A 13,131-nucleotide genomic window follows, 5' to 3' on the forward strand; every position below is an offset into this window, starting at 1 on the left:
GCAGGTTCTGCATCTGCTCTGTGAACCACGGCTAAGGTGCTTTTGTTGTCTACAGATTAATGGAAATGCCTCTCAGGAGGAAGTGTTTGCTCAAATTGATGGTGCACTTACAACTCTTCTAGAGCAGAGGAAAGCTTCTTCAGAATCTATGGCAGCACACAAGAACATCGTTTGACCTTTCGATTTAGCATAGTGCCTCGCTTGAGGTACTGGATTTTAAACTATATTTATTTATTCAGTTGCAAGAGCCACAAAATAAGTTTCATTTTCTCGTTAAGATTGATCTGTTGGAATAGCCTCACAGCTTTATTTAATCCCTTTTGGACCAGTGATAGTAAACTCCACTTTATATTTTACATGTTCATTTTAGTGAGAAAATGGAGGTTATAGTGAGTCATAGTTTGTTGGTTTGGTTCCTCCTGTTACTTCTGGTCGGTAAGTTGTGTTCTTTACCATTTTCTGTATATTATTATTGAAAATTATGTATTTGATTTATCAAAGGAAATAAAATAGTAAGCAAAATCTTCTATTCAATGTTCTTTTTGATATAATAATTTACTTTGATTTTGCTTTGACAGTATTATGAATGTGGAAATTAACAGTATGTATTTAATGCTTAATTGATATGTTGTTTCAAAGAAACTAATAAAAGGAGTATAAATATAATAATATGATATTAAATTACAGTAATTGTTTCATAGAAGTATTCGTTCTTTTTTCTTACTTTTTTTCAGAATATTGTGTTATCAAACGGTATAAATTTAAATAAAAAGTGTTATTAAAGATTAATTATCATTTTAAATAAATCACATCATAACCATTATATTACTTGTTCATTCATATATAATTTATCTATGCCACCTTGTTCATCAATTACCTTGTTTTATTTCAAATCCTTTGTGTGGGGTAGTACGAGTCGTTAGGCATTTATTAAATTGAAAGCTTAACAAAACGTAGATACTTTCCACCCACCTTTAACAACTAATGTCAAAATGGAGAAAATACTAGATGTATTTTATAGTTTATAAATCTTTGCCTTCTTTGTCATGACAAAGTTGCACCCACCTTTGTTGAGTTACATGCATGAGATGCATTTTTATGAATTTAACCAGCATTTGCATTTTAAATAATTCTATATCGTAACAAATCATTTGTATATTCTCTCTAGTTACTAATTTCTGTGTGTATTGATGTTAGCTTTGTTGACTCTCTTATAAGTTTGAGGCAGTTAAAAATGAAAGGTCGGCGATAGTAGTTATTTATTATTTATTAGTATTATTTGTAAATCTGAGAGCTATGGAATTAAAGACTTGGGTCTGCAGAAGCATCTATTTTCGGCCTGAGTAAAATGTATCATGTTTCCAAACATCATGTCGTTACTTCCTCCGTTTCGGGTAAATAAAAAAAAGTCTGATGCAAAATATAAGTAATTTTCAACAATTTATTATATTAAATCTATTTTTCTATAATACCTTTTATTTAATTTAAATTTTTCTACTTCTATTTTCAATATCATAATTAATGTATTAATATTTTAAATTATTAAAAAGATAATTTTGAAAGTTTATTTATTTATTTTCTAATGTCAATAAAAATTAGCTGATTCTTTAATATGTGTATCTTCTTTTTTTGTTTGTTTAAATACAGAACTGGAGGGAATAGTAATTAGTAAATAAAATAAAATCCTGTATCATTTCTTTTTCTATTTAGTGTGTCTTTGATGATTTTATATTTTTTTCATTATACGAAGGAAACGATAAACATAATTTTATTGTTTAATTTTCATTTGCAAACTCTTGAAAACAAGAAATTAAATACTATTTTTTGAATTTTATATCGCTAGAAATAATTTTTTTTTGGTACAAAGAAATAAATTGTTTTTGTTGTGTTAAACTATTTGAATGGCTGATAATTTCAAACGACTTTTTCAACAAACAAAAAAATAATAATAAAGCGACTATGACATAAACATTAATATAATATATTTAATTAATTTAACGAACGTATACAAAAGAAGCACTATACACATGTGTGACGCACTTACTATTATAGTATGAAAAAGTAATCGTCTTCACTAAATAATTGAAATCTAAGTAATTAATGAACTTTGGTTTTGATTGATTGTTTGGGTAAATTTTAGATACTTTAAATTTTGAATTAGTCAAGACCGCTTTTTTTTCTTTTTTTCTTTCCATATATTAGATAAGTAGATCTAATTTTACTGTCATTTTATTAATAAAAAATAAAGAAAAAAGTTATTCAAAATTTATTTATTTTTAAGATAGTATTATTTTTGATTCTTTAACATACTTGTGTGAATTTTTTGTAAACATGTTGTATGTTATATGTTATATGATTGATGATATCAACATGAATGTTTATAAGGCTTTTTGTTAGCCATTCATTTCATTGCAATCGCAATATAACATAATTAAAATATAACGAAGGCGATGTCTTGTAAATGAAACTGACGTGCTATGATCACAAATTTAGTAGTAGTATGAAAATAAAAAATGTGTACCGTTAACTAATTTCGAGGAATTTTTATTAGTATATTAGTTTTAAAAAAAATTTGACACTAAATTGTTCCACGTCCATAAAAAATAGAAAATGTCATACTTTTTAAACTGTGCAGTCTGGACCAGCGACTTCTTAAAGAAATTTATTTTTACATACAATAGAAGGTTGCATGTTAGAGATACGATGGTTTAAATATTTTTTTCCCTCATCTTAACATTTGGAAAATTATTTATTTAATAAATTAAAAATAATTATAATATTTTAAAAAATAAAATATTATTAATAGATTAAATTGAAGAAAAAAATTGTGGTTGACTAGATATGGCTAAACAAACAATGTGTTATATTATTTTAACAACTCTCTCATATTTTGTACATAGATTTAAATTATTATAACAACTTTGTACTGTTTTGCAGAAAAATTAACAATTTAATTATATTTTGTTAACAACTTCCTCCAGTTTTTTACTCCGAATCAAATAAATAAAAATTATTAATAATAATAAAAATAAAAATAATTATAATTAAAAATAATAAACTATATTAATAACATGAAATAAAATACATTAAGTAAAAAAAATACATCAAATTGAAATGCCCATGATCCTCGTTTGCAACTGGGACATCGTTAATCCTATCTTGTAGACAAATTTATATTATTATAATAATTTTTTTCTAATTTACAGATAAAGTAGCTACTTAATTCTATTTTGTTAACAACTTTCTCTTTTTTGTTTTTCATCAATTTGATAAAAAAAAATCAAGAGGAAGTTGTTAACAAAATAAAATTAAAAGACTAATTTATTTGTTATAATAATATAAATTTATCTAAAAAATAAGAGAGTGGTTAAAATAATATAACACGTTTGTTTTGAAGCATCTACTTAACCGTATTTTTTCTTCAATTTAATGTGTTTTATTAATAGTATTTTATTTTTTTTTAAATATTTTTAATATTTTTAATTTATTAAATAATCATGAGAAGAAAAAAAAATCAAAACGTGTAGATGGTCATACGTGATATTGTTTATCGGCAAATTTCTTTGATCCTGATAAAAAATAAAAAAAAAGTCATTAACAAAATATAATTAAGTTGTTAATTTATCTGCAAAATAGTGTACAATTGTTATAATCATTTAAATTTATCTACAAAATAAAAGAGAATTGTTAAAATAATATTATTTGTTTAGACACATCTAGTCAACTGTATTTTTTCTCTCAAATTAATGTTTTTTATTTATAATATTTTGTTTTTAAAAATATTATTATTATTATATTTAATTTATTAAATAAACAATCAAAATAAAATAAAAAATATTTAAACCATATTCGTCCCAGAATGCGACCTTCTGTTGCATGTAAAAATATTTTTTTTCAAGAAGTAGCAGTCCATAATAAGAATACATATCTGGTTTAAAAAATAGGACATTTTAGTACTTTTTGTTAAGGTGGAGCAATTTGGTGTCAAATTTTAAAAATATATATATATATATTTGTTTTATTTGATCATATTTTCACAGTATAATACACGTCGAGTTGATGATGAAATGAACGTTTTATATATGTTTTTATTATAATTTCGACTGGGAAATAAGCGTGTAATTTTACGTACATATATTTGAATTGAACATGAGTAGTATAAAAGAAGGTCCGAGTAAGACTACATAATAGATATGTTGACTTGGTCTTAGTCCACTCCTAAGTCCTAACAAATGAACAAAAGTTATTACTATTTCTCATTTCAGAAAGCGCGTTCATTATATTAACTTTTTCTGCTTTTAGCTTCTCATTTAAAACCACACTTCTCAAATCACCCTCTCTCCCACACGACCATGAAATTATTATTGATTTCTCTTAACAATAATTTCTATGGCTTTTCATCATAAACACTTCTTTATTTCCTTTTTCTTCCTTTCTTTTTTTATTCTTCCTACCATAAACACACTTTCAACTGTTTCAATTTCTCAAACCTCAAATTCCAACCAAACCTTAATTTGTGTCTTACAACATCAAAACCAAAAGGGACATTCAAATCTCAATTGTACTAGCTTTCCTCCTAGTACTGTTACATTTGAAGTGAATCCCAATGTTTCCTTCTCTCAAATTGTTGGTGGAAATGGTTTTGTATGTGCATTAACATCATCATCATTTTCATCTTCAAATTCCATCATGGTTTGTTGGAGATTCTCCAATGCTTCTACTACTAAATATAAAAGAATCTACCATGGACCCTTTATTCAAGATATTGATAGTGGAAATTCCCATGTTTGTGGTCTTGTTAAAAGGAACAATGGTTTTCACCTTGAGTGTTGGCAATGGAATGGATTCATCAATTCAAGCATGAACATGAACATGAACATGTTAAGTATTGCTGTGGGAGAGAATTTTGTATGTGGGATATTAGAAAAAGGGAATGTTACTTGCATAGGAAGTAACAATAGAGTTGTTGGGAATGAACCTAAGAGTGGTCGAAATTATTCTGTAATTGAAGCTGGTTCAAGCCATGTTTGTGCTATCTCAATTGATGGTAGTTTGGATTGTTGGGGTGATATGGTTGGTGAGAAACCAAAAGGGAGATTCATTGGTTTGGCTTTGGGAGATAATAGAAGTTGTGCACTTGGGTATGATGGAATTGTTACTTGTTGGGGTTCTAATAATTTCACCATGCCATTGAGATTAAAAGGGACTTTTTTTGAATCAATTGTTGCAAAAAAGAGTGTTTTTTGTGGTGTTTTGACTTCTAATTATTCTTTGTTTTGTTGGGGCAGTGATGAAATTTTGAAGTCAAATAATGCCCTCAAGGTGTTTGATAATGTTCTCCCTGGACCTTGTAAAAATGAATGTCCATGTGGTCCTTTATCAGATTCTGCTAAACTTTGTGTCTCACCAGCCATCATTTGCAAGCCTTGTTTACCATCACTTGAATTTCCATCAAACCCGTCTTCCTCTCCGATACCCAAAACTTCATCGAAAAGTGGTACTTGGAGCAACAAAATGGTGGCATTTTTAGTAATTGGGTGTGTTGGTTGTAGTTCATTGTTACTAGTCTTGTCTTTCTTCCTTTACAAATACTGCAAAAGCACAGTATGCAGAGTCCATGACTCCGGCAGATTAGACGATCCCGAAATCCAAACGGAACCTCAAGGACCTATCCCTAATGCAACTCTTGAGAAGAGGTTAAGCCATGTAATCAGCATGGGAAATGGAGGCACACATTTGGAGGAATATTCACTTCAAACACTAATTGAAGCCACCAACGATTTCTCTCAAGAGAACAAAATTGGTGTTGGAAGTTTTGGTTCAGTGTACCATGCAAAACTTGAAGATGGAAAAGAAGTTGCTATAAAAAGAGCTGAAATGTCATCAACTTCAGCTTCTTGTGCAGTCTTAGGTGTCACAAAAAGACAAGAAGACAAAGACAGTGCATTCATAAATGAACTTGAATCTTTATCAAGACTCCACCACAAAAACTTAGTCAAATTACTTGGTTTTTATGAAGACAAAAATGAAAGAATTTTAGTATATGAATACATGAACAATGGAAGCTTAAATGATCATCTTCACAAGCTTCAAACTTCATCATCAACAAATCTTATGTCATCATGGAGTGGTCGTATAAAAGTAGCATTAGATGCAGCTAGAGGTATAGAATATTTACACCAATATGTCACACCATCAATAATCCATCGTGACATTAAATCATCAAACATATTATTAGATTCAAAATGGGTTGCTAAAGTATCTGATTTTGGTTTATCATTAATGGGTCCTAATGAAGATGAAGAGTCACATCTTTCATTACTAGCAGCTGGAACTGTTGGTTACATGGACCCTGAATACTATAGGCTACAACATTTAACAACAAAAAGTGATGTGTATAGTTTTGGTGTTGTTTTGTTAGAAATTTTAAGTGGGTATAAAGCTATACATAAAAATGAAAATGGGGTGCCAAGAAATGTGGTTGATTTTGTGGTACCATTTATTGTTCAAGATGAAATTCATAGAGTTTTAGATCCAAAAATGCCACCACCAACACCATTTGAAATTGAAGGTGTGGCTTTTGTAGGTTATTTGGCTTGTGATTGTGTTCGTTTAGAGGGTAGAGATAGACCAAATATGAGTCATGTTGTGAATAGTTTGGAAACAGCTCTTGCGGCGTGTTTGGCACAACCAATTGTACTTTCTAGATCTACTACTATCACTGTTTCTTCTGACTAGTTCTACTTCCACCACAATCTCTTTTTCCTTACGCTTAACGCGTTTGTCAATTTTTTTGTTTCTTTATTCCATTTTTTGTTAATATTTTTCAAACTAATATCATTGTCACAACTTCCACGGGATAAGTCCACTATTGACTTAGTCCAATTTTTGTTTCCAAAACATGATGATTGTGTGATAAAAAAATCTCATGTTTTTTTTTTAAAGTGTACATTCGGATTAGAGTTCACGACAAGTGAGATAATGATGTTTTTTTAAATCATTGTCACAACTCTCACGAGATCATTTTATGCTTGACTTGACTTGACATGATTAAATTTTTGTTTTCAAAGTATGGGCTAATTTCCTTTCATTGCTGCTAAAAATCATGTCTTGTTTTTAGAAGTTTGCATTTGAAAGGTCTAAATTGTCCTATTGCAAGGGTGTGAGAATGGTGTAAGGTTTTCTGTCGCGTTGAGAAGTTTAAGAAAAAGAGAAATAATTAAAGAAAAATTTAAAATTTAAAATAATAGTGTACAAATTTATAATACATTAGTGTAGGATATACTTTTATATAGTGTCTATAATGTAACTAATATAAATTACTTTACATCTAATCATAATTAACTTCTAATATAATTCTAATGCATATCTAACAACAATATATCATAAAAGTATTACATAAATTTTTTCATTGATGATTTATAGTTAAGTGTACTATAATAGTACTCGTTGGAATTTTCTATCTTTAAGTCATATACCTTGGTGCACTAGAGAAATGCAAGAGAGAAATTAAAAATGATGGGACCCACACCTTTTTGTTTTCTTCTCATTTTATGGAAGATATGTAAAAACTAAATCATCTAATTAATTATTTTTCTTCGATGCCATTTTGTCTTATCACTTTTTACTTTGCCTTTTAAAGTAAAAATACATATAAATCACTTATTAAAGCCGTGTTACCAACCACACATTTTTATCTTTTTTTACCTCTTTTTTACTTTTAACTTTCTTATCACAACCAAACACACAATAAATCAATCAAATCAAAATGAGACTAATAATGCATAGGTTGTGTTTTTAATGATGCATAGGTATGGGATCTCATATGGTACGTGTATGAGATATGATATTTTTTAAAAATCAAGGTACAAGTGGGTGATGAAAAATTTGAATTATTTTATATAATTTAACTAATATTAAGGCATTTGTTTTAGGGTATAAAAAATTAAGTTTACTAATGTGTTATTACAACAATAAATAAACTAAAAAATATAAATAATATTATATTAATATATAAAGAATTCTCAATTTTATTCACAATAAAATAATTAAAAAAATAGAGTATTTACGAGTACCATACGAGTATCGGTTTCAGGGAAATACTTGATACATATATTTTATGATTTTAGAAATACACATACTTCATATTTTTAAATTTTATTAAAATAAATTATTCACTTTAAAGGAATCAAATCTTATCACATACATCTATATAATAATGAGAAAATCTTGTATGATTACAAGATTTGGACATAATATTTAGGCGTACACTAAAAAACACTAGAAGAAGAAATAATTAAATAATACATATTTTAAAATAATTAAATGAAGTGTAATTTTTGTGTGTGCATCCAAACAATTTTTTGGCTTAGTTGTAGTTTAGTAATAATAAAGGAATTTAAATTGCAACTAAATCTAATTTTTATTTGAGGTTGTGACCATGTAAGTATATCTCATACATAATCACAAGATTGATTTAAAAAAAGTGTATTTTTGGTTTTACAATATACTGTCAACTTAGTTTTGTCAATTCCATCATAAAATCAAATATGCACTTAAATATTTAAAGTGATAATGCAAATTGTAACTGTGTGACCTCAAGAAATCAATTTATGATACTATTAAAGGTTAATATGATATTAACTAAGACGATGTTTGTGTGTTTGCAAATTCATTCTTTTTTATATTATCGAATTTGAATATGTATTGTATCGATGTATTTTACTATTTTAAAAGAATAAATATTGTTTTAGACAAAAAATTGCAAGAGAAGTTAAAAACAAATATTTTCAATAAAATTATAAGAATTTAACAAAGTATACTAAGAGTTTAATGAACTCAACAACTCATTTGGAATTGGAAACAAAGGCTACTACCTATCATTCAACAATGCAATACATGCAAATATATAATAACAACGATCATAAGTTACAATTGAAGCTAACAAGTTTTATTACTAGCACTTAAGTTATGAAATTACCAATTGAGGAGTATGACATCCTCGTACATCTTTCATAACTCTATATCCATGATTCAGACGTATGAAATTACCAATTATCTTATTAAAGCATACGGTTTGGCTCATGCCTCGATTCCTCACAATTCTTAACTATAATTTATTTGGTTGAAATCAACAACTCTTATGGATATGAGTATTCTTGGTAGATTGGGTGAAGAATGCGATTTTGGTGGCTAGAGGGTCTTGAAACATGTCACCGCACGATGATTGACATCACATCGCACAACGAAAAAAAAAAATTGACCGTCAAATTCCCTTCACATGAAGAGCAAGGATTTTCTCCATGCGAGCTAATTCAAGTTAATTTGATTATATAATTTTATTATTTTTTTAATGTCTAACAGCTTTCAAACTAGACAAGTACATCACAAACACAATGATTTGATAAAAATAAAATCACAAGAAAATTCCTATAAAAATAAGGTGAATATTTCCCTCGTTACAAACATTTCGTCCTCAAAATTTACTTAAAATCTTCTTATATGACACATTTGACTTTGAACTTTCCAAGTACCATTCAGTAGCAACACCCCAGACAATGGCGGATCTTGCACAAAATATCAGGAGAGTCGGGAAGCGACAAATATTAGCTAAAATATTATAATTGAAATTTTTATAAGTCATATAGTTTTTTTTAGAGTTTCACACAATTCATACATAGTAGACAAGTTGCAAAAGTTAGAATTTCAATTCTCACAAGTTTTATAATTTTAACAAGTCACCTAATTTTCACAAGTCACACAACTCACACAAATTTTTAGAATTTCACACAATTCAATCAAACAAAATATATCCATTTTACGATTTTTATCTTCGTCGAAAAAATTTTTCTTGAAAAATGTATCGATTTTCTTATGTTTAAACATCGTGTCACTCCTAAAAAAATACATATATTAATTAAAACAATTCACAATTAAAAAATAGTATCACACTATATTATATAACATGTAAAAGTTTACTAATAGTTAGTAATTGAGTTGCTAACTAGAGTTTTATAGCTTGTTCGAGATTAATTAGTTTATTCTTCGATATTAGATAATTTATCTATATACAGAGCTTGTATTAATTTATTATATTTTATTAGTATAAATTTTAAGAGAGAGAGCAAACTGAGCACATATTAATTAAAATAATTCACAATTAAAAAATAGTATTATACTATATCATATAACATGAAAAAGTTTACTAATAGTTAGTAGTTGAGTTGCTAACTAGAGTCTTACCACATGTAAAAGTTTACTAATAGTTAGTAGTTGAGTTGCTAACTAGAGTGTTATCGTTTGTTCGAAATTAATTAGTTTATTATTCGATATTAGGTAATTTATATATATATATATATATATATATATATATATATATATATATATATATATATATATCTTGTATATTATGTGTTTTATATATATATATATATATATATATATATATATATATATATATATATATATATAGCTTGTTGTATTAATTTATTATATTTTATTAGTATAAATTTTAAGAGAAAGAACAAATTGAGGAAATATATTTTAACAAGTTATCACTGTTATGTTGATAATGTATCATTATTATATATACAAAATAATTGATAATACATAGTTATTGTATATATATAAAAAAAACTTAAAAAATACAGAGGATGTTGTAGTCTCTGTCTGCTCCCAAGAAGATGCACACCTGTCCCCCAGGCAACCTTAATATAAAGAATCACTTTTCGTTGCAGTTGCTTGACCTTTCAATCTTCAATCTAAACAAGCAAGGTTTAAAATGTTATTCTCCTTTATTTAAATTTATCCAAAGGATTAGGGATATACTAATTAAGATATGTGTAAGATGCTATAAGATTGGACACGAGGTAATGCAATTTGATAGCTATGTTACCGACACAATTGAAATTAGGGCAAGGTCCAATAAAACTGGTGTAAGTTGTCACATTTTCAACTACCAACTAATCCGTAGATATCAGAGTAATTCTTAGAAGTCTATTGTAAAACTTCATTTTATTAAGCTTATAGGTAATTATTTATGATATGTTTAGATATAGTGAAGTGTAAAAACTAGAATTATGAATGTGAAATATTTAAAATATGACTTAATAGAATTTGAAAACAAATTAAGACGGAGTTAACAAATTTTCTTACCACTTTTTCTATTTGACACACTCGTAAATAGTCTATTTAAATGTATTGACTCGTCGTGCAAATTAATAATCTCGATGTGTGATAACACATATTAACGCCGGGTTTAATGCTCGCATCATTGTGCGAAGGATCTCATTGTTGTGTGAAAATGTCGAATTTTTCGACTCTATAGATATGCACCATAATCATATTTTTGTGCGATTTTCCAGCATATGCTATTCTAGTGACCCTATCTTCCAAATACACAATTTTTCTTACAAACAACTATATACAAACATGTTATAGCAAGCCTACATTGACCAATCACTTGTTTGTGCGCTTTTTTATTGATTGTCAAGTCTCATTATGTTCTATTTCATATTTTCATAGTTATTTCTACCTTTAACGTTTAGCTTTGATTTTAACTAGTTAAAACACATTTTGGACCCTTTCATTCTTCTCTTTGGAAAATCATAGTTGAATCGGTCAAGTTGCGAAGATTCGGTCTAGGAGCATATCCTTACCCTGTTAGCATCATTCTCTTCAGATTGTCCATGTAACAGTGGGTTTTCATGAGATCGACTCGTGAGTATAAGTGTGATATGATGAACAAGAATGTCACATTTCTCAATCGCTCATGGTTGACCAATACCGTTTCTCTATTAAGTTAAATAAATGGATTAATTATGTTATCTAGGACAATAGTTATCGATTATGGTGGAAAATTTGATAAGTTGTTGTTGCAATTATTATGTTGTATGGTATTGTGTTGTATGGTCTCTGCCTAATTCATTGATTGTGTCTTCTTGTATTACCTATGAGGGTCAAGTGGTTGATGTGTTTACCTAGACTTCTCATCCTCAAGTGTTCCATGAGCATATTGGCAAGCTTGGCTTGGTGGATATATCTTATACCCTCCAGCTTGGGGAACGACAATAGTATTGATATACAATGTATCAAATATGGATGAGGAAATTGGTTAGTTAGATTTTTGTTAGCAATTAAGTCACAATTTTCATTTGACACTTAGTAGCTCAATGTTGCTTCATATAAAAGCTACCTTGTATCTCCTCTCTAATTCAATCAATAAGACTTAGACTTTGTTTGGATATTCTAAAATACATGGAATGAAGTTGAATAGAGTGAAGTGGAACATAATAGAATGGAACAAAATTTCCGTTCTATTGTTTGAAAATTTTATGACGGAATGGAACTAAGTTTTTATTCCATAGTTTGAAAAGTTTATAGAATGGAATGAGTTATAATTCTTTTATTCCATTTTTAACTTCATTATAAAGTTATGAATTGGAAATTAAGGGTACGAGGAGTACAAAATATGTTCTCCAAATTTCGTTACTTTTGAAAAAGAGAGTGAAGGAAAATAATACAGACACAAAAACAAAGTTTTCACAATAGTAAAAATTATAAAAGTTTGGAAATAATCTATGCATCGCACACTATAGATTTACTTCGAAGATAGAATTTCAAGCCAAAAAATGATGCAGCAAAGTAGGATTAAATTATGTAGAAAATTGTAGAATATAATTTGTGGCAAGGTTGTGTGACTGGTAGCGAAGATGTTGGAATGGAGTTTGTTGGTGTCGAAAGGAATAGGCTTTATTTATATTTTTTGTTGTAAAATTATAATTGGGATAATTTCGTAGTTAATTATAGATTTAAATATATATTTAGTCTTTTTAAATATGAAATTTTTTAATTTTAGTCTTTATAAATTATTGTTATTCATTTATATCCTTATAATCTCAAGTTTTAAAAAATTCCTTAATAATGTTTTTAAATAAAAATATTGAGGTGCCAATTTTTGTTAACGTGGCGGCAAATATCGACCGTATTATTGATAATGATCTGACACTTCAATATTTTTTTATTTAAAAAAATTTATTAAAAAATTATTTATTTATTTTTTTGAAATTATAAAGGTATAAATAAAAAATATAAGTGGTTGATTGCATCACATAAACTCTAAATTGGAGGCAG

General features: G+C 27.6%; 2 protein-coding genes across 3 annotated transcripts in view; both read left to right on the plus strand.

Annotated features, from left to right (window-relative positions):
- The window catches only part of LOC101509210 (adenylate kinase, chloroplastic), an 11,453-nt gene extending 10,919 nt beyond the window's left edge, over positions 1 to 534 (plus strand). The window contains exon 7 of one of the 2 annotated variants that reach the window (XM_004506315.4): positions 56 to 534. In XM_004506315.4, coding sequence (XP_004506372.1) covers positions 56 to 175 — 120 coding nt within the window. In that variant the 3' untranslated portion in view covers positions 176 to 534. The other variant, XM_073370030.1, reaches the window with a different exon arrangement.
- Positions 535 to 4,317: 3,783 nt separating this feature from the next.
- Positions 4,318 to 6,804, plus strand: LOC101508895 (serine/threonine-protein kinase-like protein CCR4). The gene has a single exon (XM_004506314.4). The coding sequence runs from the start codon at positions 4,390 to 4,392 to the stop codon at positions 6,736 to 6,738; it is 2,349 nt and encodes a 782-aa protein (XP_004506371.1). The 5' UTR covers positions 4,318 to 4,389; the 3' UTR covers positions 6,739 to 6,804.
- The last annotated feature ends 6,327 nt before the right edge of the window (positions 6,805 to 13,131 follow it).

This window comes from Cicer arietinum, chromosome 6 (assembly GCF_000331145.2).
Source record: "Cicer arietinum cultivar CDC Frontier isolate Library 1 chromosome 6, Cicar.CDCFrontier_v2.0, whole genome shotgun sequence".
Classification (NCBI taxonomy): domain Eukaryota; kingdom Viridiplantae; phylum Streptophyta; class Magnoliopsida; order Fabales; family Fabaceae; genus Cicer; species Cicer arietinum.

Excerpts from the sequence above, each read along its gene's own strand:
- LOC101508895 (XM_004506314.4), top strand. The coding sequence starts at position 4,390 with ATGGCTTTTCATCATAAACACTTCTTTATTTCCTTTTTCTTCCTTTCT.